Source organism: Strongylocentrotus purpuratus, unplaced genomic scaffold, assembly GCF_000002235.5.
Source record: "Strongylocentrotus purpuratus isolate Spur 01 unplaced genomic scaffold, Spur_5.0 spur5_scaffold_8, whole genome shotgun sequence".
NCBI classification, from domain to species: domain Eukaryota; kingdom Metazoa; phylum Echinodermata; class Echinoidea; order Camarodonta; family Strongylocentrotidae; genus Strongylocentrotus; species Strongylocentrotus purpuratus.
In genome coordinates, this window is record NW_022145614.1 from 31,752,745 (window position 1) to 31,779,644 (window position 26,900).

The 26,900-nt window shown below is 35.2% G+C and overlaps 2 protein-coding genes across 5 annotated transcripts in view; both read left to right on the forward strand.

The window, feature by feature from the left end:
* LOC578892 (F-actin-uncapping protein LRRC16A) overlaps positions 1-11,568 on the forward strand; it is a 90,933-nt gene extending 79,365 nt beyond the window's left edge. Inside the window, exons 28-33 of the mRNA XM_030975465.1 lie at positions 212-475; positions 1,329-1,423; positions 2,608-2,837; positions 3,727-4,795; positions 5,722-5,817; positions 6,643-11,568. Coding sequence (XP_030831325.1) covers positions 212-475; positions 1,329-1,423; positions 2,608-2,837; positions 3,727-4,795; positions 5,722-5,817; positions 6,643-6,836 — 1,948 coding nt within the window. The 3' untranslated portion in view covers positions 6,837-11,568. The remainder of the gene's footprint in view (positions 1-211; positions 476-1,328; positions 1,424-2,607; positions 2,838-3,726; positions 4,796-5,721; positions 5,818-6,642) is intronic.
* A 539-nt stretch (positions 11,569-12,107) lies between these two features.
* Positions 12,108-26,895, forward strand: LOC578956 (AKT-interacting protein). 4 transcript variants are annotated; one of them, XM_011683309.2, is made up of 8 exons: positions 12,114-12,245; positions 14,870-15,026; positions 19,096-19,286; positions 19,747-19,811; positions 20,439-20,539; positions 21,464-21,651; positions 22,468-22,636; positions 23,944-26,895. In XM_011683309.2, the coding sequence occupies exons 2-8, from the start codon at positions 15,000-15,002 to the stop codon at positions 24,034-24,036; spliced, it is 834 nt and encodes a 277-aa protein (XP_011681611.1). In that variant the 5' UTR covers positions 12,114-12,245; positions 14,870-14,999; the 3' UTR covers positions 24,037-26,895. The 4 variants fall into 4 exon arrangements, with proteins under 4 accessions (XP_011681614.1, XP_011681611.1, XP_784185.3 ...); XM_011683312.2 differs by lacking the exon at positions 14,870-15,026 and having other exon boundaries at positions 12,108-12,245; XM_779092.5 differs by lacking the exons at positions 12,114-12,245; positions 14,870-15,026 and adding an exon at positions 16,744-17,524.
* Positions 26,896-26,900: the final 5 nt, after the last annotated feature.

The window sequence follows — 26,900 nt, forward strand, 5'->3', positions numbered from 1 at the left end:
GTTTTTTTGATAGTTCATTATTGAAGGAAAAAATATTATCTAAAGATCATAATTGAGCGACCAATGGTGAGAGCAACTAGTGGCATGAATTGTCTGTCCTATTTAAGTGCAACTTAAAGTTGATCTTAGTCTTTGTGAAACACTTCCCAGGTCTGTATGTTATTGAAGTTGTACTTCACTGTGTTCATTTTGTTTGTTGTGTCTTGTACAGATCTGACCCTAAGAAATCAGAAAAGAAGAAATTATTTGGAGGCTTGTTTACCAAGAAAAATAAAGAAGACAAGAAGGAAAACAAGAAAGAAAAGAAAGAAAGTAAGAAGGAAAAGAAGGAAAGAGAGGAGAGAGAAAAGAAAGAAAGGGAGGCGAAAGAGAAGAAACAAAAGGAAGAAAAGGAAAAGAAAGAAAAAGAAGAAAAGGAGAAGAAGAGCAAGAAAAAGGACAAGACACCAATCTCTCCTTCCTCTTCCTACAAAAGGTATGTTGATTGATAAAACAGTATACAATTATTGAATGCTCTGCAGTTCAGTATAACAAAATATATGAACCATCATATTCACTGTCCCAGAGAGACAGTGATACGTATCTTTACCAACAGTAATTGATTGTATTTACCTTCACTCTTTCAATGTGAATGAAACGAAAAATTAACAAGAAATTGCCAATTTGGACACGAAAATAATTATTATAGATTTTGCTGTGCATTGCCAATTTAGACACTTCACTGATTATTTTACATAAAACCACTCTTCTGTTATGAATTGCAACAGAAATGGGCTCAAATTCCGTGATTTTTACACTTCCTGCTCATGTACAGTTTGTAATTCAGAGCATTCTGGTTCAAAAGACAAAAATAAAACATCACTTAAAGGTGACACTATACTGCTATCGGATGCTCGGGTCTCATTGTAAATCACTGATCAGACTGATGTTAAAGATAAATTTGAGTTCTGGTCATGCGATTGCATTGTCAAAGAAACTTTGTGGAATCGATCAGAAAAGTTGATCATCTAGCATATATTAAAGAACTGCAAGGTTCTGGAATCATCAAAATGATAAGATGTTTTGGCCCAGTCTTTGTTAAATTACAAGCACGGTACACAGAAAGATGTATATGGGACTACACAAACATGTGGCATGAAAATCTGTCCCAATTTACATGCCATATTTAAAATATTTAGGCATTTGAAGAGCCATGCTTTTCAGGGAATATGTTTTATCTGATGTTCTTCCACACTTGCATTATAATGCTCACAAATATTATTTCACCTCTTCCCAGAACTCCATTTTCTCTTTAAACTGATAAACCAACCCTGTTTTGTTTGATTTAGTGAGCCAGCCTTTGATGACATTGACCGAGCTAGTAAAGCAGAGCCCAAATCTCCTCATCTCGACCTGTCTTCCACACTGGACTCTACTCACGATGGTATGCTAGCTGTGCTTTTAATACATCATTAAGCTTCATTCAGATATGATGCAGCAAAACCGCTGCAGTTGTGTACATGGCAGGAATTAATTCTTTGAAATGCTAGAGCGCCGTAATGGCAGCACAGCTATATATATAAAGTCGGGTAATAATCTCCAAGTTTGAAAGCGCTTATTGATTGTAATAAGCATTGTATAAAAACTGAGTATTATTATTATTATTATTATGACAGAGCTACCAAGTGTCACGCATTAGGCGTGACGTCACGCATTTCGAGGGTCTGAAAACGCTCTCACGCACGTCGCGCGCGCTAGATTTCGAAAAAATGCTATACCTTATACGTGTGTTATACCCTCGCATGCCGAATCATGAAATTATCACGCATTGTTGATCTTTGAACTTGGCGTCTCTGTTATGATGAGGTTAAGTGTAACTCGTATCACATTTCTGCATGTTATAACACAGAGCTCAGTGGATACGTGCAGGACCTTGCTGTGCACATGCAGTTGCCATTTACGTACTCTTTGAAAAAACAGCAGCTTTTTTGCGACGGTTTACCGCATCATACCTAAGGGTATTTCATAGGATGCAGCTTATGCTGTGCTTACACTATCAAGGACCCCAGGACTATTTATTATGTGATTACTACTATGAATGTGGACACCAACTTTTGGCAGAAAATATATATCTATTTGATAGGTTGACAAATTTATATTTTGTTGTGAAAATTTGAAATCAATTTGGCTATAGAGTATTATTAAACTTGGCTACGTTAAGATTTTGAGGGAGTGTAAAGCTAGCATAATTGACATATGCGTGGCATACAGCAGGGCTCCGGATAAACTATTTTGGATGAGTGTCCGGAATTAGTTGAAATTTTTTTGGGGTCGGGACTTAAATTTTTGGGCGCCCATGTGTGTGCATATAGAAATGATCAGTTCATAGATATCATAAGACATCTGGTCCCCATGGACTGCTTGTAAGCAAGCAACCAGGGGACTGATGGCTTTCAGTCTTTTCTGATCAACTTGGTATTAATGAGGATTAATGCCTCACCAAAGGGCAGAAGCTCATCGAATTGATTTCGAAACCGGAACCTCCAACTTACGAGACCACTAGCTGCTCTACCTCTGAGCCATCACTCAGAATTAAACATTTAAGATGTTTTTATTTGTTTGTGTCAGCAGGTGCAGGAAAGGGGAAAGCAGAACATGAGGGAGACACTACTGATGCCCCTACCAAGCCTGACCTGACAGACGACCAACCTAAAGATAAGATGGATGAACCTGCTGCAGTGTCTCCCAAGCTGATGCCCAAGGTAGCACTGCGTCCCAAGACCCAGGTCAACTTGTTTGGAGCTGATGTCATGCAGCAGATGAAGGAGAGGAAGAATCTGAAGCCGTCTCATAATGAGGTCAGATTATACTCATCCTGTCTTCATTTCAATGTTATATCCTTTGGCAATTAATTTAAAGATAAACTTGATTTATGGTAAATATAGAAAATAAATTCTCACAGAATCCAACAAAACTTACACTAAATGTTCAAGATTACAAATAAATGACAAACAATTTTTGTAGAAAATGTATAGTGGCTGAGAAATGAGCCTAAAAAGATAAGGAAATCCAGGTAAGTAGGCCAGACACCATGTGCTTAACACGGGTCACTATGGGGAAATGGGAGTTGTGGTTTAATTATCGAAGATGATGCCCAGTAAGTTTTTGTGCGTTTTTTTTTTATTTCACTGGTTCAAACAACCAATCTACTGCTGGATAAACAATCCAGAATAAATCATAGCAATATTCTCTCAAAGTACAATTCCCATACCAGAGCTCAAGATTAACTTTAAACTCTGCAGTTTTACTGTAACAATGATGAAAATTCATTAGGTTTGCATTTATAACCATTACATAATGATGTTGGTTACAATGAAGGGTTTCATTCACCTTTAAGTGCTATACAAATGTGACTATCATTATCATTATTATTGTTCTCTCAGAATGGGAGTATTAAAGAAAAAAATGCTCTGTCTTTCTTTGTAAAATCCTTATTTTCAAAGACCATTTCTTATTTTGAAATATAGAGCAAATATTTTCAAAATACAATAATATAAAATATCTCTTATATTTCTATGTTGTATAACAAGGGAATTTTGTTACCATAGACCATTGTTAAGTGTCAAATCATGATTTACATGTAAAACAATTTTTCATGGAATTCATTGATGTATGCAAGACATCATGGACTTTTGATAGTCATTCTCCCATATAAACCATGAGCTATCTCTGATTTGATCTTTGCAGGATGTAAAGGAGAGTCCTGAGCCAAAGAGTCCACCGGCAGCTCTCAAGCCAGCCTTGCGGTCTTCCCTGCCCACTTCTGAAAAAGTATCCCCCAAACCCCTGGTCCTTCCAACGTCTCCATCAAGAAATCCCTCATCACCTAACCAATCCCCAGCCATGTCTCCGCTCTCACCTACATCCTCATCACCGAGCCCGATATCACCAAGACCGGTGTCCACGTCGCCCAAACCAACCCCTGTTTCCAGGCCCATACCCAAACCAAGGAAGTCAGAACTCCCAGCAGGTGCTGATGCAAAAGCACCGGTAAAGGAGATGAAAGAGGAAGAGGAGAAAGAGAAGGAAGAGGCTGCAAGGTCAGGATCTGCAAAGAGCACATCCTCGATTTCTGGGGAGAAGGCAGAGGCTGCAAGGTCAGGATCTGCAAAGAGCAGATCATCGATTTCTGGGGAAAAGGCAGAGTCGGATACTGCAAAGATCGACAGCGAAGAACAGCCACCTGCTGCTGTAGTAGATCCCAAGCCCCACAAAGAAGAAGCAGCTGAAAAGACCAAATCAGAATTGGAAGAAAAAGCCTCAACAGAAAAGAAGCAGGTGGAAGAATCTGTCCTGAACCAACTAGAGGATAAACACCAAGATGAGAAGAAGGAAGAGAGTCCAAAGAAGCCTGATGAAAAGGAAGTAGTGCAAGAAGAGAAACTACAGGAGAAAACACCAGGAAAGGAAGAGACTCCTGTTGTTAGTGTAGACAGGAGTAAGTCTGCTGAAAGCGATGAAACAAAGGCTTCAGAAAGTGCTCCTAAGGACTCTTTTGTAAGAACAGGTTCTACATCCAGTGACAAACCCTCTTCATTGATCTCATCAGGGAGTCAGAACGAACCAGAGAAAAAGAGTGAACCTATGACCACGCCAAAGAGAGACTCAACTAAGAGCGCATCCCCACCCATTGCCCCCAGGTCATCAATTAATGATGGCTCAACAAAGAGATTGTCTTCAAAACCCAAGCCTGCAGTATCTGTTAGACCTGTCTCCACCTTCCCCTCCAAACCAGTGCAGCCTCCGCCTAAACCAGGTTTGTATTCTGAAACATGAAAAAATGGTTGGTGGGGGATCATGAATGTATATATATAATTAATCCATCATAGCTAAGAGCTGGGTAGATCTTGTATTAAATCAATGGGACTGAGAGAATACAGTCGTCGGTGAGTTTAGTGACCCTTATCACTCACCACTCTTCATACTACATTTGAAAGTGCAATAATAGGGTTTTATACAATCTTTTTGATCTGAGATTGTGATGAGTTGGTTGCGAATATGATGGAATCTAGCCAGCCAGGTCTGTCCTTGATTGGAAGCTCGTTTGGCCACTTCCCCTCAAATGGTTATATTGCCATTCAAATTCCAATTAATCGTTCATGACGAATTGATTAAATCAATGTTGATAGACCAGGAACCCATTTCACAAAGCCTTTTTTCAATGATGAATGACAAAAATTGGTGACAAATCTGCTGATAACCAATCCCAAGCAAGGATTTCACTAGCTTATAACAAAAACTGTCATTTGTTACTGATGACAAGTTTTGTGAAATGGGGCCCAGCTATGTTCTTAGTCCAAAGATATATCCATGTTTAAGTTCACCACATGTACTTGAATTTTGGCATTATAATTGGGGAGTATAATTGGCAGTATAATCTGCTGTCACAGTGTTCCCATAGTCATGGAAATTGATTGTGGTTGTGGGCTTTGTTTGGCTATGGCATCCTTCCAGTTTGAACTGACAATGGGCATGGTATTAGTATGCATCTCAGATGCAACATTCCATACCATCATGGTACTTGGCCATGCAAAAATGCAAAAGTGGTCATGAAAAGCCAGGGAAAGTCATGGAAATTGTTTCTCATATTTCTGTAGGAACCCCTGCAAATTTTTATATCACCTTCTAGAGAGTCGGCATCCATTGTAGATTTATTAAATATGTCTTTGGTGTATTTTGTAGATGGCGTTGCTGACTTTAGGAAATCTTTGAAACCTGTCACGGCTAGAAAACCTGAAGTTAAAGAAAGAGCGTCTCACATAGGACTGGTCAATTCAGGTAAGAACCACAGTAACAAATCATAATAATAGAATGATAGAATGATATTATACAAATGATGCATCTAATGAGTTCAATTTCTGATCTATCTCTGCTTGAGTTGAGGCTGTATGCATCTATTGTAGGTGCATAAACAGCCCCAACAAGAGCGGATAGATCCTGTAATGATTAAATGGAAAAAACATGCCTGATTTGCATCCTAGATCCTTGTCATTGATGTAAAAAGAATCCATTCAACATTATTTGGTTTTATTATCCCTGACAAATACACCCCAAGGTTAATATACATTAGCAAACACACACAGACAATGGTACTGAAAATTTATTGATGTTTAGATAGTGTAAGGATAACAGTGTTGGATTATAATACTTGGCCGTGTCTTATAAAGAGTTTTAATTTATTCAAGTCAAATTGCAAATTGAAATCAGTCACAGTGATGAGAGATAGTAAATTTGAGTTGACTGGAGGATTTGTGATCCATTTAGATCGATCACAAGTCTTCATAAGATAGGGCACTGATGATTATATGAAGAGTTTAATTCCAAAAGGAGCTAAATACACTTTTGTAACTTCAGAGAAAAAATTATTTGTTTACCAGATTTTGTACATGCGTCTATGGAAAAGTGATAATAGAAGGTGTATTTTTTCATTATTGCTCCCAAAATTTAGGTAAATATTTTGTAGAAAGATATCAATAACTCAATTTTCATCAAAAGTGGATTTAGCTCCTTTTGGATTTAAACTCTTCATATGATGAAATCAATTGCTTTCTTTACATCACTGATGATTCGATTCATTAATTACTGTATCAACTCTCCTACCAGGTCCCAAAGAGAGCAATGGTGAAAGCAATGAGAACATACCAAGGAGACCAAGCGATATCAAGAAGAGAGGTTCAAGGACGTCTATCAATAACGGACAACCTCCAAATGATTCCGCTCCAAACACAGCAGCAGAGACACCGCTCAAAGAGGAAAGTGAAGACAAATCAAAAGAAAAAGATGCCATCTTTGTTTGAAAGACTAGTCTTGTTTTCGGTCTAGAGGGAATAGGCCATGGACCTACTTAGGATAGTTATCTTCACATAGATTTCAGGGAGGAACTTGTCTTTGGAGCAGTTGCTGTTGATTGTGGTCGATTGCAAATGTGTCAACCAGTCAAAAGTTATGATATAAGTGTAGAAGTAGTGATTTCTTTCTGGAACTGGATGATCCCTGTACCATTACAACTATGGAAATTAGAGAATTCAGTAGTCATCAGGGTTAATCTTCACGTTTCAAAGACAAATCTCAAGTCATCTTTAACTCTTTACCTGCTTCTCTAGACTAATGGAACAATATTGATTGCCATAGTCAACGTTTGTCACACATGCAGTGAACGTGTGTAATATAGAAGTGTACTTTAATCAATGTGGTAGTCTGGAGCTTTGTTCCATGTCGAATAAGGGGTTCAACTTGAGTGAAGATTTCATTTCAGTAGCCATTGGTGCAACTCTAGTAGATGTTTGAGTGGTTTTAGAAGCTGCTTGGTTTATTCAAGATGGTGTAGGGGTCATCGATTATAGAAATTTTATTTGGTGGAGAGATTCCTCTTAGTTGTTTTAATTTGTAAAGATATTTGATAAATCATGAACTGTTGTTTAATTCATTTGTAATGATTATTGTAAAAACACAATCATCCATGCCGAGAGAGATTATTTAAAGAGATGTCTATTACGAGCAACTCAAATCATGCTCCTTTGCAAAAGTATCATGTTATTCAAGGAAATAAGACTTGCATGTAGTTACTCTGTCATAATCATATGTATATACATGTAGGCCAATTACTGAAATGCTAAAGGCCTTCTTTGTTGGCCAGTTTAAATGATTTATCAGGATAACAAGATAATTTGGGTACTGGTTTCTAAACAGATCATGATTTATGGGAATGAGTTCCATTTTGAGAGGTTCCGTCTCAAAGAATGACACTTTGTACTTATCGATTCAGTCTTTCAAATGTTTTATATTTTGAAGTGTATATAAAACACATTCTTGCTTTTCACGAACAGTTATAAAATGAATTGAGACAACATGATTCTTTGTCATTGTAATTATGGCTTTGAAATAAGCATGATTGATTTGGGCAAGGAGACATGCCCTGTATTAAAGCTCTGTTGTACAGATATTTATGAAATTCTATTTTATAAATTTTTGCTTTGTAGACTGAGTTATTTTATAATTAGTTTGCAAAAATTAACCAAATATTTCTCAGTGTTCCAATTTTTCACCAAAAAAAATGTGAGTCCAAATATAGATACCTGGAAAGCAACATTTTATTTTTCCACCTGAATTTCCAACAATGATCATATTGTGTATCAGGAACTTGCCATTTTGTTTAAACTTTCTTTTATATTTTTTCAAAGATTCTTTTGTATTTATGACTCTATTCTGTTATTGAGGATGATATATCTTTCCACATAATCTCTCTCAATGGTTGTAATGCCCATTTCACACACGCTTGAGGAATATATGAGCCTGCGATATTCATTGAGCATCATGAAGATTATTTGTTGGTGATAGTTTCATTGTTAAAAAGTAGCCAATTTCTTCCTTTGTTAAGCATGTTATATATTGTATCACACATGCTTTAAAGATAGTTGCTCCATGCCTGATTTCTGTTTAACTTCAACATGGTTCACTATATACCAAACACTTGCCCTACACAACTGCAAGCCAAACCCTAAGCCTAATCTTTGACAAAATGAAGCCCAGAAAACATATTGCTTGAGGATATGTTGGATTACCTGCTGTAATCACAACCAAATTTGTTTGTATAAAGATATATTTTAATAATTCTCATACAATAGTGAAGCTTTGATGCTTCCTCATGTGTAATAAAGATATTGTATATTCAAGATTACTCAAGTTATATTTCTCATAAGGCTATGTTGGATATCGTATGCTACAATTTAGCATCTCTCTGTGATTTCATGTCTTTGCTTCATTTATTCTCTCAAATCTTCCATGGAGGGATCCGTAAAATCCTTAGTCTTATGCCATATTTGTAAAAAGAATAATTGTTCATAATTCCTGTTGTCATGACAGCTGACATTTTAATGTACAGTCAGTGGATAGATTTGTATATATTTGGCAAATATAATGTATTTTACACACTTTAGTTGTTAGATAAGTCTACCAAATCAGATAAATCTTGGTGGAGACAAGATTAAATTACTATATGGACCAAATGGAAAAGGGATTACTAATGCCTGTAAAATGTATGTGTAGTTAAGCATTTGTAATTAGTATATGTAGCCTATTTCACTGGTGAGATGAATTTACCAATATTATGATATTGCATGCTTTTTTTTCCCTGTATTTATTTTCTTTCTCAGTGATAAGTTGTAAGCAGAATAGATAAAGGTATATTATAAAAAGCACTTTGGGTATTAATACACTGATGGAGAAACATAACGATCTCAAAATGTATGTATTTCATAGTATAGTTTATATATATAACAATTTATGAATACTCGATGACTTTTTGTTTTTAACCAAGAATCTGGGTGTCAGTAGTTGCTTAATTGGATAGATTATTATTTTATCTTGATTTGGGAGGAGTTGATAGAAGCTTTCATCATGATGCTAAGCTTAGGGATTATTTTTTGAAGATGGCCCTAAATTGATATCAGCCCTTCTTAAAGAATGATACAGCTCTCACATGTAGACACTGCTCCAATAATCCTTGATTTACTAAATTTGTATTTAAAAGCAAGGTCTTGGCTGATGATGCAGTAACCATACATGTTTGTCTTTATGAGCAAATTATATTTCACGATAAGGCACCTGATAGTTGTATTCACTAAATAGATTAACACAATTGTAATTAGTTTATTTTTAATTTAAAATGTTATTATTTAGATTTGGAATGTACTTATCATGGCAACGCAAATAGATTTTATTCAAATATAATATGCAAAACTTTGTAAAAATAGCAAACACTTCAAGGGTATTATTGATAAAAAAGGAACCAGTATTCACAAAAATGAATAAGATTTGAATACCCTAACTGATTGTCAGTCTCTGCTGCTGCTCAGGAAGTTAGAAGGATGAGTTTCAAAATGCACAAGGCTTTTCTTGTATGAAAGTGAAATATATTCCCATTAAAGATTACGTTTAGTTCTGCTATTGCATTGTGAGAAAAAAAATTGTGTCACATACATATACACTAAAGCATACAGAGCAGTAAGTATGCATAATGAGGGCCTTTGTTTGTGTGTTCCCCAATATATTATATATTTTGTCATTTATTTTAAGTTGTTCATTTTTCCACTGAAGTTTCTTTTAGTTTGTGTACTACCCCATGTTGGGACTGGACCCTGTTTCATAAAACTTGATATCAATAACTAGTTACAATAACCGTTATAAGCTACTGAAATCATGGCATCTGATTGGCTGAAAGCAAATTTGTCATAGAAAGTTAGCATTTCTTTTTGATCACAAGTTTTATGAAACAGGGCCCTGGACTTTAAATGAATTCATGATAACTTAGTGTATGTAAATGAAGAAAAAAAGCTTTTCCAACAAAGATGTTGAAATCGTTTGTTTATATTCTTTCATATTTATGTACCATAGAACATTTATACTATAGTAACTGATTATCAACTCAATCCTGTCATCGAGATTAAGTCTTTTAGATTGTTAGGGATATAGTTTATGCATATTAATCATTGGCAGAAACATAATAATAGATTGATAGTTACAAACATTGCAAATGACTTATGATTCCATATATTTGATGATTTCCGTTTTTATACATAACACATTTTCTTTACCAAATCAAGAAACAAACTCATTGTATGCAATTTAGCACATTTTTATCGACTGTAAGTGTAATATGATAATAAAATATGTATATTTTTTGTTGTTTGTTAAGAAAAAAATACAAATACTTCTTTTCATGTGTATTTCGTAATTTCATCTGTAATGGTTTATTAATCCTTTATTGTGGTATCATATTATAATCATATCTACCAGCCATGTTTAATGTATTTATGACATTCAGTCTTCCAACTTTCATAATGTATGTTATACTCCAGATGTCAAACTAACATAACAACTTCCTTATTCTGTATACTTCTGTAAACAAAATTTATATGTGAACAAATTAATGATGTGAAATAATATAATTAATGTTTACGCAGTATAAGTCGTTCAATCCATAACACACTAAAACCATGCCAAGCAATATTAAGGTAGCGTAGCGAAATGTTGTGGCACAAAATGACATGTCCAGGATGCAACTGAGAGGCATAATAGAGACGTTTGTTATTTTAAAGTTCTTTTTTGACATATCTGAATGGAATTTTAGCTAATATTAGACCTCATCGAGATGAAACATGTATTTACCTATAGCTTGATCCACATGGTTGCATGTACCTATGTTGTTAAAAATCATGATTTTCAAGAATTATGCATTTTGTGTGCCAGACGCGTCTTTTCGTGCATCACATTTTAAGCTACCTAATGAATGCAACATTCCTGAGATTGTCTTCTGTAATTCCTTGTATTATAATGTAGCTTCCTTCATCTCAGTGTTTTTCAGTTTCATATGTTTTTCCATGATTGTTTCATTCTTTGTTTATCTATTATATACGTTCCCATGAATCTTGTTAACACATTTCGTAGAAAGCTGTACAAATAAGAATATATTAGACATGAATGGGATTATATAAACGTGATAATTTTGCTACAGATTCTTTACTCCATCAATTTTGCTGTTTCTATTGATTTTTGTGGGCATGTCTTGAGAGCATTTGAAATGTCTGGTAGTTTCGTTGTTACACAATTATGGAAGAGAGATTTATAAGAAATCTCAGAGGAATAGTGGATGAGGGAGAGAGAGAGAGAAAGAGAGAGAGAGGGAGGGAGAGAGAGAGAGAGAGAGAGGGGGAGAGGGAGAGAGAGAGAGAGAGAGAGAGAGAGAGAGAGAGAGGGGGGGGGGCAGGGGGAGATGATGAGAAAGAGACAAACAAGAGAAACGGATTAAGAGAAGAACTTAGAGAGAGAGATAGAAATGGGGTGGGGGTCAGATCAATTTACCCAGATATTTTATCAGAAATTAATGATGGCAAAGAACACATCAGAAGAGGAAAAAGAAGAAGAAGAAAGAAAGAAGTTGATGTTTATTGGCTCATATATATTTCTTTTGGTGTTCATTATTAGTATTATTCAAAGACTGGTTCAATATTGTTGATTGTATAGCTAAACGGCATAGGTGGCGCTCTTCAAAGTTTGATTTTTTAAAATAATTTTTACAATTCAGTCCCATTCGTAAACTATTGTGCTTTGTCGCTTATGTTTTCGGGCGTATTCAGATTACTAGTCTCCTTCTCGTAATATTTGTGATTCTCTTCTGGAATTTGGAGATCATCAAATGTACAGTTGAGGTAAGTTGATATTGATGGAACTGATAACATACTAGGCCTATAAACTTGCAAGATATAGGCCTAGACTTCTAAGTAACTTACTGTCTTTACAGTTTAATCTAATTCTAACTGATCGTGGTGAATCGGATGGAAGTTTGGTGAGCAAATCTGACTGACTGATATTTAGATCTAACCGTCATTTTTTTTACTTTATCGAAAGTGAAGCTAGAATTGGGCTTCTCATGAAGCCACTGGTAATTGAGTGTTTTAAACACACTTGTGGTTACGTAATCTTACGTTTAAAGTCCCTCATTGCAGTGTTGCACGCAATGAATTGCTAAAAAATGAGCCTTTAAATTTATTGTAAAATAAATGTAGGGTCTAACATTACTCATTAGGCCCTATTAAAAATAAAATTGAAAACCTACGTGAGCTTCTACTTGTAGTTCTACTCATTGTTCTAGATCAAACTCGGTATTTAACTCTAGGCCTACAGGTTTAAAAATTCTCATTGAGACTGGTAGACTTTAGCTTATTCTTAGAGTTACTTAGACTGGTAGTACTGGTAGTTCTGTTGTTCAGTTGTACTTGTATGAAAATAATGAAGCCAGGGGTAAGCTAAGTTCGCAGAGATTTTGATAATATTATAAAATGTGCTATTCGATCTAGATCTAGATCTATGATTTTTCATATTGTACACAAATTGATTTAATTTAATTATTACCAAATAGACGGCAAATTTTTCTAATAGAAATTTGTTCAACTAGAAAATTTAACGTCGAAGGAATTCTAGAGATATCGCCATCTAGAAATTCGATTTCGGATCAACGTATTGAATAAATAAAATCATGATGAATTAATCTTGCTAGACTTGCTTATCTCGACATTCTCGGTATTTTGTCCTGTTTGCCCCACTAGTGGCAGTGCTACAGTAAGTACAAGATCAAAGTTGTTATACTAAGATGACGTGTGTCTGGACAGGTTGTGTATCCGGACACTTTATTTAAAACAGCAATTTGAAGAATTTTACATACAATATTTAATAAATCTTTGAGGATTTATGTTCGGCAATATATTAAGGGACAAAACTGATGATGGTTGGTTACTATTTGATGAATATTTTTTTTTAACCCAAACTTCCAAAGGCAAAATATAAGTGTCCGGACAGGCAGACACACGTCCCGTCCCCCCCCCCCCCTCCTCCCCATCATACCTGTTAGTTAGAGGCTTTGAACAGGTCTACTGTAGTAATGTTTTTTTTTAATTACCATTAGACCTCAAAACCTCAATGTCTAGATTTCCTCACATTCTCTTTATTTGATCTGGCAACCAGAGTGTCAGAAATGCCTAAAAATAAACTGTGCTGTTGATTTTACACTATTCAGGTGATTGAAATCTGTAGAAGGAAACCAAGACAATTTATGCATGAAGCACAAGGGAAAATAGTACACAAAATATGCATTTTAGTCAATGTAGAGTCTGTATGTGTGAGTCCAAAGTGGCAACCAATGCTTTCTGAGAATCCAGAGGAATAGGGCAATGGTCAGATGCTCACATGACGCATCAATTGTATTTCGAATTCAAACAAACTAACTCTTCTGAGTTCTGTACATTATTATCATCATTCTTTTTTACATTTTTTTTTCTGGCAAAAGCAAAGAAAAACATTAAATACAGAACAAGAGTACAAAAGAGTCACATGGATGCAAGGAAAAGAAAAAGATGAACTAAATAACATGCAGCATATTGTATTGTATTTTGTTCTGTATCATCTTTTAAACTTCACAGGCATGTTTCTCTATTCAGTCACTTAATGGTTATTCATTCCCTTGTAATTTTCAACTATTTAGATTTGAAAGTATATTTTCACACTTTTTTCATGGTTAACATTAAAATTAGGCAAATATGAATTAAGTTTGTACATACTGCAAGTTCAGGCAAACCACCAATGACAAGCAATTACATTGATGAATTTGAATCATAATCTGTTTCTGGTATAGTACATCATGCTTTTCCTGAATAAAGTTTGAAGTAAAATAAGAATTAAAATCTTTAAATTGGAAGTTATAATAGAAGAATTTTTGTGGTCATTATTTTCATGCAAAACTTGGGAAGTTTTTCTGTTGCATTTTGTAGAATTTATCAAATCAATTATACAGGTTCAATTAATGTACAGTTTATTTTCATTATAAGAAATGAGAGTGAAGAAAAAGACAATATATAATCATAAAAATTGAGGAGGAAGATCTGATTTAGCTTATGAACCCCAAAAAGAGCTGTGATGAAGAAGAAAAAAAAACGGAACAAGAACGTATCTGAGCAATATCATGATATTGCTCCCTGAAAATTGCACATTTAGAATACCAAACTCCAAAATATCTTCTGTGAAAAAAACTTATTTTACATATTTACATGTACATTGATTGGTCCTCTCCAATAGGATGTTAATTGCGCTATGTAAGTGTTACGTATTATTATTAGTAGTAGTAGTAGTAGTAGTTTTGAGGTTAATTGATCTACTCTTTGTAGTGTTCTGCTAAGCCTACCATGCTACATATACAATATACAATGTGAAGTTGTGACATACACTGTACATTGGTTTTGAATTAAGAATGTATTTGTTTTTCTTCTTCTTCTGGTTGTAGCTCTCTGGAAGGATTGCTGAGATGGGTTTCTGACAGTACTGTGATACCTACCTCATCTCTCTCTTCAGCGAATTTTCTGTTCCATGTGTCTTAATGTGAGAACATATGAGAAAGTGATACCAGTCTCAGAATGACTTCTGAAGCTAACAAGGGCAAGGTTTGTGTTTTAATTTTATTTTTCTTCTCTACAATAAATGCTTTAAAAAAACAACTCACCCTCTGAAAAGAGAGTGTGTGTATTGTTTGCATTATGCCTGCATTCACATTACAATATACACTGTAGGCCTGTCCTCATCAGCCCGAGATTGCCAAATAACCAGCATTTTAAATATCCCGATCGCAAATTATCCAGATAATTTGCGTCTTCATGAGCCCGCAGTTGCAGTTAGCAGGATATTTGGTCGAGATAATCATCCCAAGTTTAATTCTTGGGCTAGTTTACAAAATATCCTGCCTTTTTTCCGGTGCCTCTTCACCAGCCCGAAGACTCGCACTATGCGCGAACGCTGAGCAAAATATCTCGAGCTAATTTCTTGAGCTCGAGTTTCGAGGTCGAGTCTAGAGCTGATGAAGACGCGATTTATAACTTCTGGCTTATTTTCCAAATCAGAAATAATAATAATAAATAATAATACATGAGATTTATATACATGTAGCGCCATTATCCATTTTAATTAAATGCTCAAGGCGCTTCAAAATATTAGGGAATAGCAGGCTATTTGTCAATCTCGAGCTGATGAAGGCATACATGTACATGTACATATGTACCTTATGTGAAACCCATTTTACTCCATGTTTATTTTAAGAATGTGATAACGGTGGTCTTTATTACCATGTGTTTATGGAGAGATAATCAAACAGCAAGGTGAATTTACATGCCCCAAATTGTACACAGAACCAACTGAGAGGAGTGAAAGAAAGGTGATCTGAAATGTTAAAGTGAGAGACAGAACTATACAGGGTCGACACCAAAATGTCAGAAGAAAAAAAATTGTAAAACAAATAGTGCGTGGGTGTGTAGAGCATGCCAATATCTGCCCATTTGTTGTGTGAGTCAGTCAGTATCAAATGGAATTCCAGACATGCACGATTAGTCAACCATGATCATTAGTAAATTTTAATACTGAATTTGTTTTTTGGAAGTTGTTATGTGTGTCATTGTATGGAAAGTGACTACAACTTACAGTAGTTGCTCGGTTCTTTAATAGATTGCTTGTGTGCTACAAAGTAAAACCAGAGTATGCCTGTAAGTATTGAAGCTATATTGCACTGATTTTATTGTTTCTATTGTATATTTTAGGAATATCTGATATCAAAGATATTGTACATACAGTACTTGTATTTTAAGAATATTTTTCGAAATTTCATGTTTAAGTAATTGGGCTCTGTACAACCATGTCAGTAAAGAATAAACTATGAAAGTATTCATTAAATGTATCCATTTGACATGATGCGCTTTGGTTGCCATGTAAGGAAAGTCACTTTTTTGTCTTTTATATTCTATTTCCTCATGAAATAGTATGTACTCTAGCAGTTTCTAATATTTGGTTTTCAAGAAATCAACGTTATTCCAAAATAATTAGTTTTTTTTATATTGCTAAAACTCTCCTGTGGCACCCTGGTTTCAAAACACTGATCTACAGTAGGTATTAATTAATTGCATGAAATATACAGGAAATTGATAATGTGTGACTGTGAATTGAGGAAATTAATGGCAGTACCTTTAATCTTGTTTATAGTTTAGGTTGAACCACTGCCAGTAGATCTACCTCTGACTTATTACATGTTTCCTGTGCAATGCTTCCAGAGAGGATGTAACTTATAAGTTCATCAGATCTTCTGACTCAGTATCAAACTAAATAACAGCTATTATAATACAGCAGCCATTGCTTCAGTTCCTAGGGAAGTTAGAAATTTCCTCAAGTTTCTAGTGCTTGTGTTTTTGATACCTGAGTGACTTGAATCGCAGTCAATTTCAAAATGGTAGTTTTGTAAAACTAATCGTTGAGTGCCCTACATTTGAGTGGGACCTGCAAGTTACAAGCGTTTACAAACAAAAGACAGTGAAAGATGATCTGTTATGATACCAGTAAATTTTCACTTGTGAGTGGCTGGAGTATCTACATGTCCTTGCCAACCTTTCCCTTATGTTTCTGACTGTACATGACATGTACATGTTGACACGAGAGGTGTGGTGTACAAGCCAACAAGGTTTCTTGATGTAGGACTACATGTAGAAACTGCAAAGAGTAACTATTTTTGAAGGGTGATTTGGATATACTGCACGTTTATATCTAGATGGAATCATGTCGTGAGAGCTTTTAATACAATAGACCTTCAAATGAACGGATGTGAATTATAATCTGAGAAATGACTGGATTATAAGACGAAATGTGGTAATGTCTAGTTTGGCTGACAAATAGACAACTGTGTGAAAGAATCATCACTTTCTTCATGATTTGGAGGAGTATACAGAACTGATCGATAATTGCCTCTTCTTTGAAAACTTTTGATATTATGCAGCTGTTCTGAATTGGTTTCAAAAATATATTGTTTGTGAAACAACATAGAAAAAGAGAATATATTAAAAGCGTTTGCAAGAGATTTATTGAAAGATCAGAAATGGGGAATATACAGGAGCAGATGTACTATGGGGTAAGGACGATTATCATCTTATGTTTACTTATATTTTATTAGTTTACATCTTTTTTTTGCCTTTCACATCTTTTTTTTTTGCCTTTTACAAAATTTCCATGGATGTATAAGCAGCAAGACCAAGACGGAAAAAAAAGTACAAATGAGGCTAATTTATCTGTTAACACACTTAAGTTGACTTTCAACTGTTTTGCCTCAAACACTTTACTATGGCTTTTCAAACTTTTCTAGACAGATCTATGTAAAGATTCAGCTACTTCATCCTTTTATATAAAGGCTACATACATGTAGTTACAGTGACCTTCAGGAACCCTTGCTTGGGCTTGCAAATAGTGCTCTTTGATATTTATACTCTATGACAGCGTTTTATATTACAGAATCATTATAAATTGCAAGTACTTTTTTTCTGTATGATTCATTTTATGCCACACAAATATACAATAATTGAGCTCTCTGGTCAATATTTAATGTGAGTAATTTTGATGACTTTATTTACCTTTTTTTTTTACTGTGTGTGCAAACACAGGGTGTTTTTATTAAAGACTTGTACCTTAACATGTCTCAAACACATTGTCATCAAAGACTTGGAGGTACATGTATTGCCATTGCAAATATATTTATTTTGTAGTAAGAGGAAGTACAATGTAAATGTACCAGTATAGCTGCTCATATTATTATGGAGTGTCCCTACCTACAAGTGTGTCAATTTATATCCATCTCAAGTTGAGGAAACAAAAAATACAACGCAGTGTACCAGATTCATACAAATTTACATGTGTGATACGTTCATTGTGGTACATTTCTTTACAGGTTGTCATTATATCTAATTAAGGAAATAATCATGTTTATGTTTGTGTATGATCTACATGTATGAGAAGGTTTGTATTATATATTAGTGCTGTCATGGATCAGAAAAAGAAGAAAAATCTGTGTAGTTCTCCTTTGTAGACAGATTAGAGGAGGCAAGTTGGAGAAGGCACAATACATGGGTAATTAGTTCATTCTCAAATGGCCATCTGCCCTCAGAATTCTTGAACCAAACCTCATTTCAGAACTCTGCCTGTTGTCTCTGTCACATGTATGTCGCTGCTCTCTTTCATTTTGTCACTACCAGGAGGATGCTGGGGATGGTGACAAACCCATGGCTAGACAAGGTAGTAAGAAACAGCTTACCCTAATCCCTAGACAGGGAGGGGGGGGGGGGGGGGGGGCTAAATCGATCCCACCAACATCCGCCCCGTTTTCTCTCTCTCTCTCTGTCTGTGCTTGTAGCCCACCTAATGTCTTTTCATCACCTAATCTTATTCATTTTATGAGGGAGCTGATGATGGTGACAAGCGATGCATGTTCTTGAATAGCACATGACACATAATGATAACATCCCTACATGCTTCCAAAGGGCTTTGGAAATTATTACCCTACAGTAGCTTTAGCTCCGGCTGACAGGGAAGCAAGAAACAGCTACCCCAGGTCCCCGACAGGAGGGGGTTATATCGACTCCACCAAACCCCTTTCTCTCTCAGCTTCCTAGCCTCGTCTAATGTTTTATCTCTTTATCTTTTCCATTCTAGGAGGGTGCCGGTGATGGTGATAAGCGGAGCATGTCCAGGCAGGGCAGCAAGAAGCAGCTACCCCAGGTCCCCCAACAGGAGGGGGGCATGACCCCGCCCAGACCTACCTCTGCTATCCCACCCCAAGATCACAACAGTTCCATGGCAGGATATGGACAATTCTTCTTAGAATATGCCTTATTAGCTGAATAGTAAGTCATTACTTCATTTTTGAAGCAGATTTGAATTAGATTGCTGATCATTGCTGTATGTTAAAATCATCATTTGTCCAGCTACAGTACATGTTTGGAAGTCATTTGCCACCAAAGGCTAACAGCACTGCAGTTGAAAATCAATTTCTTATTATTTTATTGAATATATTATGTGTATGTACACTTGACCAGTTTGTTATGAAATTTCAACATATGGTCACTTTTATTTCTGCTTTATTGAATAAGGAACAGTTTTATGATAAAAAAAGTTTTCAAAATACATTGTACGATTTCATTCAAAAATATTTCTTGAATACTGTACAGGTTTTATATGCTTAATTGATGTTAACCTTTTGAACGTCGGTGAATCTCCTTTATATTTGAATTTTATTTTATTTCATAGATTTCTATGAATCTGTAAACAATCACTTTACTTGTATTCTTTCTTTTTACTGTTTAGTAACCAACTTCACAAGCAGAAGTTACCTGGTGTATATGTCATACCTTCAGCTAAATCACCTCTCCGTAAGTATGCATGTCACTAACATCAGATCCCTGTCACGAATATGTGCTATACCATGAACTTGCAGTAGCAAAGTAGGTACTTAGGTTTTGTAAAACAATTTTGTACAGAACGCTTGTCTAACCTTGATGAGTATGAGCAAACAATCTTAACACTTTGGTGGCTTTCTTTGCCTCTCTACTAAGGTCATGCATTTGTCACACATGCAATTTTGATGTGTGGCATGTAAAGAGTTAATGTGTTTAAAACCTTTATGAAATGGTGCAAGCTGATTTTGATCGCTTTATTAACTATTTATTCTCTGTCATCAGAAAGAAACCTCTCTCTTTCTCTTCACGCCCCCCCCCCCTCCTTCTACAGAACATGAACTATGGAAATAGAAAAGAAAAGCATGTCATTGCCCTGTGGACTAAACACTATTATACCTAACCTTTATTTTAAATGTAATACATAATCTTAAGTTCTTAACACCCAAAACTTAAGCCTATAACCCTTTGGAACCCTAACCCTTACCTTATTGTTAATACATGGAAGTCTGAAGTAAATAATGCTTGAACAAATCTCAACAATATTGAGAGTGCCATTGTGAGATTATTTATCACTTTGATTGTTTTCTGTTTTGATTGTAGATTGGTTTGGTGTGTTATTCATCAGACAAGGTCTCTACCAGGAAGGTGTCTTTAAGTTTGATCTTCTCATTCCAGAAAACTACCCAGACGGCGATTGCCCTGTAAGTGCATCTCTCTTTCTGTGTTTGTTCTTTCATTTGTAAGCATTTTTCCTATGGGGGGGGGGGGGGGGAAATGTGATGTCCATGTAAAATTTGCTACATACCTGACACCTAGCCACAACCTGAAATCCCTTTCCTGAAATCCCTTTCCTGGAGACATCCTTCATTTCTTCAAATTCTCACTAATCTGTTACAATAATATTTCTGCATACACAGTAACTTAAAGGAAGCCTAACCCCAAAGAATAAGTGTAGATATTTTGAAAAATGAGATGTACAAAATTCCATACTAAAATGTACAAGAGATGTATATATAAAGATATTCTCGGAATGATATGGGCGCAGCTTTTTTTGTTGAAAATGTGACGTACCAGTTAAAGTTGTACATGTATCATGCACCAAGCTTTACTTGGAAAGACTTTTTAAATCAATAACAAAATCTTTACGTTTCAATGAGGAAAAATCAGAGCTGAGAAGATAGAAATATAACAGGGGACCAATTGTAACTACCGTAATTCATTTAAAAATACTAAGAAATACTGAGAAACTACATTATTCTTGCTTGATGCCTCTCTCATGCACTTTGGTTGGGAACCTTGTAGATTAATGGGCAAGAATATAATAAAGCTCTAAGAATAAACAAAGTTATTTCTTGGGGTGAGGTTTCCATAATGATAAAGAATTAGGTAGTGCTAGCTTTTATCCCTTTCAAGTAGATCATTGCACAAAATATATCTTGATTCTACATTGGTGCAGTGCACACAATGATATACATATGTCACAGTAGATCTTGTAGCTGTATAAAAAAAACCTTTCTATCTTCATGTGTGTAGACTGTTTGATGATGGTATTAGAATACCAAACCTTCATTTTTACTATTAAAAATGTAATAGTAAAAAGTTTTATTTGATCTGTTCTTTTTCAGAGGTTAATATTCCATCCAGCCGTATTCCATCCCATCATAGACCCAATCAGTGGAGAGTTAGACGTCAAGAGGGCCTTCACTAAATGGAAAAGGAATATTAACCATCTGTGGCAGGTGTTGCTCTACGCTAGACGGGTCTTCTACAAGATAGATACCAAGTCACCACTCAACCAGGAAGCTGCAACATTGTAAGCAACTTTTAAACCTTGATGTTAATATGCGATCAATGCCACACAGATTGTGTTTGTCTGCTGTAACGATTCTCCAAGTTTAAGAATTTGGACGAAATACAGTGCATTATTTGGATTAACTTTTGGTTTTATTTTGTTGAATCTGGAAGAAAAAATATTGGGGCATAAGTTTCAGAACAAAATATGCCAGAATATTCAATAAAATTGTAGTCATCTTGATATATGGACATTTAAATCAAATCCTTTTGAGCTATCCATATGCTAGGAGTGATCATTCATAAGTTGTATATATTAATACGTTCTTTTACCCAACATTAGAAATACTTTTTTAGACTCGGCTACTATGAGCTACCTCTATCTCTGACACTAAGCCCCTCCCCCTCACCTGAAATCCAAGCTCATGTACTAGCCTGTGGTAGAACACTCATAGTCACTGGAATTTAGGTTTGCTGATCGTTTACCTGCCAGCCAATAATTTCTTCAATAGAATGATGGAAAAAGAAATATCAACTTGTTATCTTCCTGCACATGAAATTAGTTATATACAAGCTAACCTACCAATGAGCTATCCTATTCATCTGTTATGTGTAGTTGTCTTTCAATAGAATGCAAAATTCATACATTTGTTGTTATTCGGTCAAACTAACATTACAGCTTGTCCTATAAGAATAAATTGCATTCTAACTACTAAAATACAACAACTTGTAATCTTGAAAATGTTTCATAAATGGCATATTAACATGTAGGCTGTTATCATTGTTATCGTTTTATAAGAAGGTATATTTTCTACTCTCTCCTATAATTACATTACAGATATGAAGAGGACTGTGATATGTTTAAGTCCAGAGTATGTGACACGGTGGAGCTGAGTAAGTTGAAGCGATACGACCCTCCGTACTCAGATGACCCTCATGCTATTAAGTTTAGTCGCTGGGACGAGAGCAAACATGGAGAGACGTTACGAACCATCACAACGCCTAAGGTATAGGAACATGGGGTAGGCATAAGACCATCTTACTTCAGTATATGAAAACGTTGATTGTTAAGGTGCCTTTGATTAGCATATTATCTGACAACATGATGGAACCAATAAGCCAGTTCATAGTTGCAGTCTGAGAATGAGCAGATAAAGGTCATTGCAGACCAAATTGTGATATACACGGAGACAAAATACTGGATACGTACGCATGAAAGTTATGTTATCATTATTCATTTATGCACAAGCAGTGCACTCCATGATACACAGGTGAAATTATTCTTTGAAAAGAGGAAACAATGGCTATTTATGTAGCACCTCCATTGCTGTAGGAGTGATTATTTCAAAATGTACAAAGTGGGACCTCTTTATGTTTTAAAGATCTGTGGATAGTTGGGGATGAACTGGTCTATTATGTAAACATGCATGCCTGGATTGTATTCTCTCTCTCTCTCTCTCTCTCTCTCTCTCTCATGTTGTTTCTACATATTTCCGCCTTTCTCTCTTCTTACATGTCTAATGATTATTATCTTGCTTGCCTAATTATGGCATCTCTTAATGCTCCGATATGCATAAAAACATTATGTTATGTCATATATGCATATAGTTTGTACATTCTAGCATCTATGTATTTCCATTGTATTGTTTTGCAATATTACTTTATGTATACATGTGCATATTGCATAAACTACCATCTACTTTTCTCTCTTTCTCTCTCTCTCTCTCTCTCTCTCTCTCTCTTTCTCTCTCTCTCTCTCTCTGTCTCTCTTTCTCACTCTCTGTCTCTCTGTCTCTCTTTCTCACTCTCTGCTCTATTTCTCAACACCCTTTATCTTTTCCCTCATATTTATTCACATCTTTCTACCCCCTTTTTCTTTTCCTTGTCCCTCATTGTCCCTCCCCCTCTTTCTTCCCCCCCCCCTCTTCCCCCCCCCCCCTCTCTCTCTCTCCCCCTCTTTCTCCCCCCCCCCCTCTTCCCCCCTCTCTCTCTCCCCCTCTCTCTCTCTCCCCCTCTTCCCCCCCCTCTCTCTCTCTCTCCTCTTCTCTCTCTCCACCCCCCTCTCTCTCTCCCCCTCTCTCTCCCCCCCTCTCTCTCTCTCTCTGTTTCCTTCCCTACCTGTCTCTCTCCCTCTCTATCTCTTTCTATTTCTCACTCTCACTCTCACCCTGCCTACCACCATTCTCTATTTTTTGTTTTTTCTTTCTCTCTCTCTCATACCTCCATCAGTCCTCTTCCTATATTGCCTTACCCCAATGTAATTAATTATCTTCCCCTTTTTTCTTCTCTCTTTTTTAAATTTATTTCACTTCAGATTCCTCAAGAGGTCGATGTCAACAAGAACGCACAGACCTCAGGCTTATCTTGGATCAAACCGGGAAATATTCAAATATTCAGCAAAGACTGACAGTACTCAAAGAGTCAACCTTGATATGTTGTGAATGTAATACATGGCTCTATGTCAGCCAAAATGAGTTAACTGTTTCATGAATGAACTGGCGGACAACGAATCACTTTATATTAGTAGTAAATATGTCATTAGTTGTATGTTAATATGCATTTGGATCACTATTAGCTGCATTTAGATTCTAAGCTTCGACATGACTGAATATGTAGACTAGTCAAGATTCTAGAAGACTGAATTTGTAGACTAGTCAAGATTCTAGAAGAGAAGTATATTTGATCTTTGTGCCTTTTGATTGAGAAATGATTTGCTGATCACATGCAGCCATATGATTTCACCAATGCTTGCCTGTTGACCTGTTGCTGTGTTAAAGCATCTTGGTTTATGTGTGCATACGTACCTCTCTGTAAATATATTGGCCATCCACCAACCACCAACAGGTTTTCAAAGTACATTCAAATTGAAATCCCTTATCATCAAGAGTTGTTCTTACATGAATTCCTAAACGGTTGCTCTAACAATCCTAGACTTGATATTCTTGTCATAAATGAAATGTAAAATTTATCATTTTTAACTATTTCAACTTTAATCATATCCAGATTTGAAATTTGTCTCAATTTAAAGCAAGTTTGAATGTTTTGTGTAACAGTGGAATGCATTTCTGCCCCATTGACTGTTATTATACCACACAGTGGCATTATCAAATTGATAAAGATCATATTTATTGATACTTCTTTTATTACATAATTTTAATAATGATAATAATAATAATTATAATAATAATGATAATAATAATTATAATAATAATAGTAATGACTAATGATAATAATAATGATAATAATAATAAATGGATTTATATAGCACCTTTTCCAGAGGATACAAGGTGCTGTCCCTAAAAATAAGGACATATACGTGTAAAATATTGTAGAGGTACTGGTACATGTATGTTTTCAGATGTTTTTGAAGAAGTCAAGTGAAGTACTATTTCTCAAAAATAAATAAAGGAACCCCTCTAAGTCAATTCTGACCTTTTGTAAGTTGAAGTAGATTTTTTAGTCCAAGAAGTAAAAAGTATCTGAAATAATCTATAAGCATGTCTGTCCATTTTGTCATTTATTTCCATTCTTACCATTTTCCTATTAAAATACAAGTGAGTCAAAATTGTAGTAGATATATGTATGTAAATGAGGGCTTGATTCTAGCCGTGTCTCAGAAAGGTATAGTAGTAGACGCTTCGGAATTATGTAGATAGATATGATTGTGTGCTATATTTTCTTTTTCAAAGTTTAAAGTCATTGAATGCAGTTACATTATGAATAGCCTTACAATAGAGATATCATCTTGATCTTATTGTTAATTTATTAATCTATCATAATGAATATTTGTTGATATATTCACATTTTCTGGTTGACAATATATTTTTGCATTTGTGAGATATATATTTATCTGTATATCTTGTCAGTATGATGTATATAATTATTTGAGAGATTTAAGCGAGAGCTTTCCCATGTGATTTCTGTATGTTATGTAATCTGTGCACGTATAAAAAGTGAACTTATATTTCCAAGGAAACAGAAAATGATATCAAGCTAGTGTTAGATGATACATGTACATTCATTTTGGTGGTAAATAATTATGTTGGGTCAGCAGCTCACTCATATGGGTAATCCCATAAATTAGGGACCCCCTATGGAACAATTTTGGTGTCCATGGTACATAAGGAACCCACACGTATTTACTATTTGTGGCTCTGAGTAAAGACTTAAATAGTGGAATGAGATTGTAAAGTGTACCTAGTGAAGTGATTTCCAAGCATAATATTGCATCCTCATACCTAGAATCACTCAACAACCATACTCCACTATTTAAGTCTTTACTCAGAGCCACAAATATGTGTGGGATCCTTATGTAATGGGGACACCAACAAATCACAAAGTGGGTCCCTAATTCATGGAATACCTCATATAATTATGTGACATTGTCTGAAAAATGTATAGAATGTGCATGGATATAGTGTCAATGTAGGGTCTGAACTATTTGTGCCCTAGACTACCCATGAACATTCATGTAATCTGTTCCTTTCAGCTTGTATCTGGAAAAATTAGGTTAGGTTCCAGGCATTGAGTACTTAAGTTCCCAAATAGAGTCTATGACTGCAGGCTTGCATCAAATCTATACCAAATATATGTTAAAGACATGATAAATAGTTTTTCTGTTACAAAAGTTGGGTAAAATATGAATCAACTTAATATCCAAATCTGTCATACTGATGGTGAACAATCATCAAAATAGCAATATGTATGTAAGTGGCAAATCATGCAGGATGCTGATTATAGCTGCTCTTCTTCTCCTTTAGAAGTCTCAAAATAGTTTTATTCCGGCAATTGCATTTCTCATCATTATTAATCTACTTGTTATATTTTTCTTCAGCAAAGATTACTTCAATTGTGTATCTATGTCTGTATCTATCTCTGTTTTCACATCTTTAAATCAAAGGCTAACAACCATGTTAAGTTATCAGTTTCTCAAAGAACATACCACACTATTGTGTTTTTATTTTATTATAGCTAATTTTTTTTGTAATGCTTTTTTTACCGCTGGTGAAGAGAAATATATCTGGTACTCTTTTTAACACATGAGTACTTGATACTTGACATCTTATGATGGTTATATTTAGGTTGCTTGATCCTTCTATTTAGGCTTCCTAAAAATTCTAGGCATTTTGTCACTTCTAGAAAAGAAAAAAAAGTCTGCAAAGGAAAGTTAATGTGCAGATTTATTTTTTGAAGATTTGTCAATTGAATGTAAATGTTTATTATTGTTTGTGTGCAATTTTTAAGGAGTCAATAAAAATTGAAGAAAGAAAA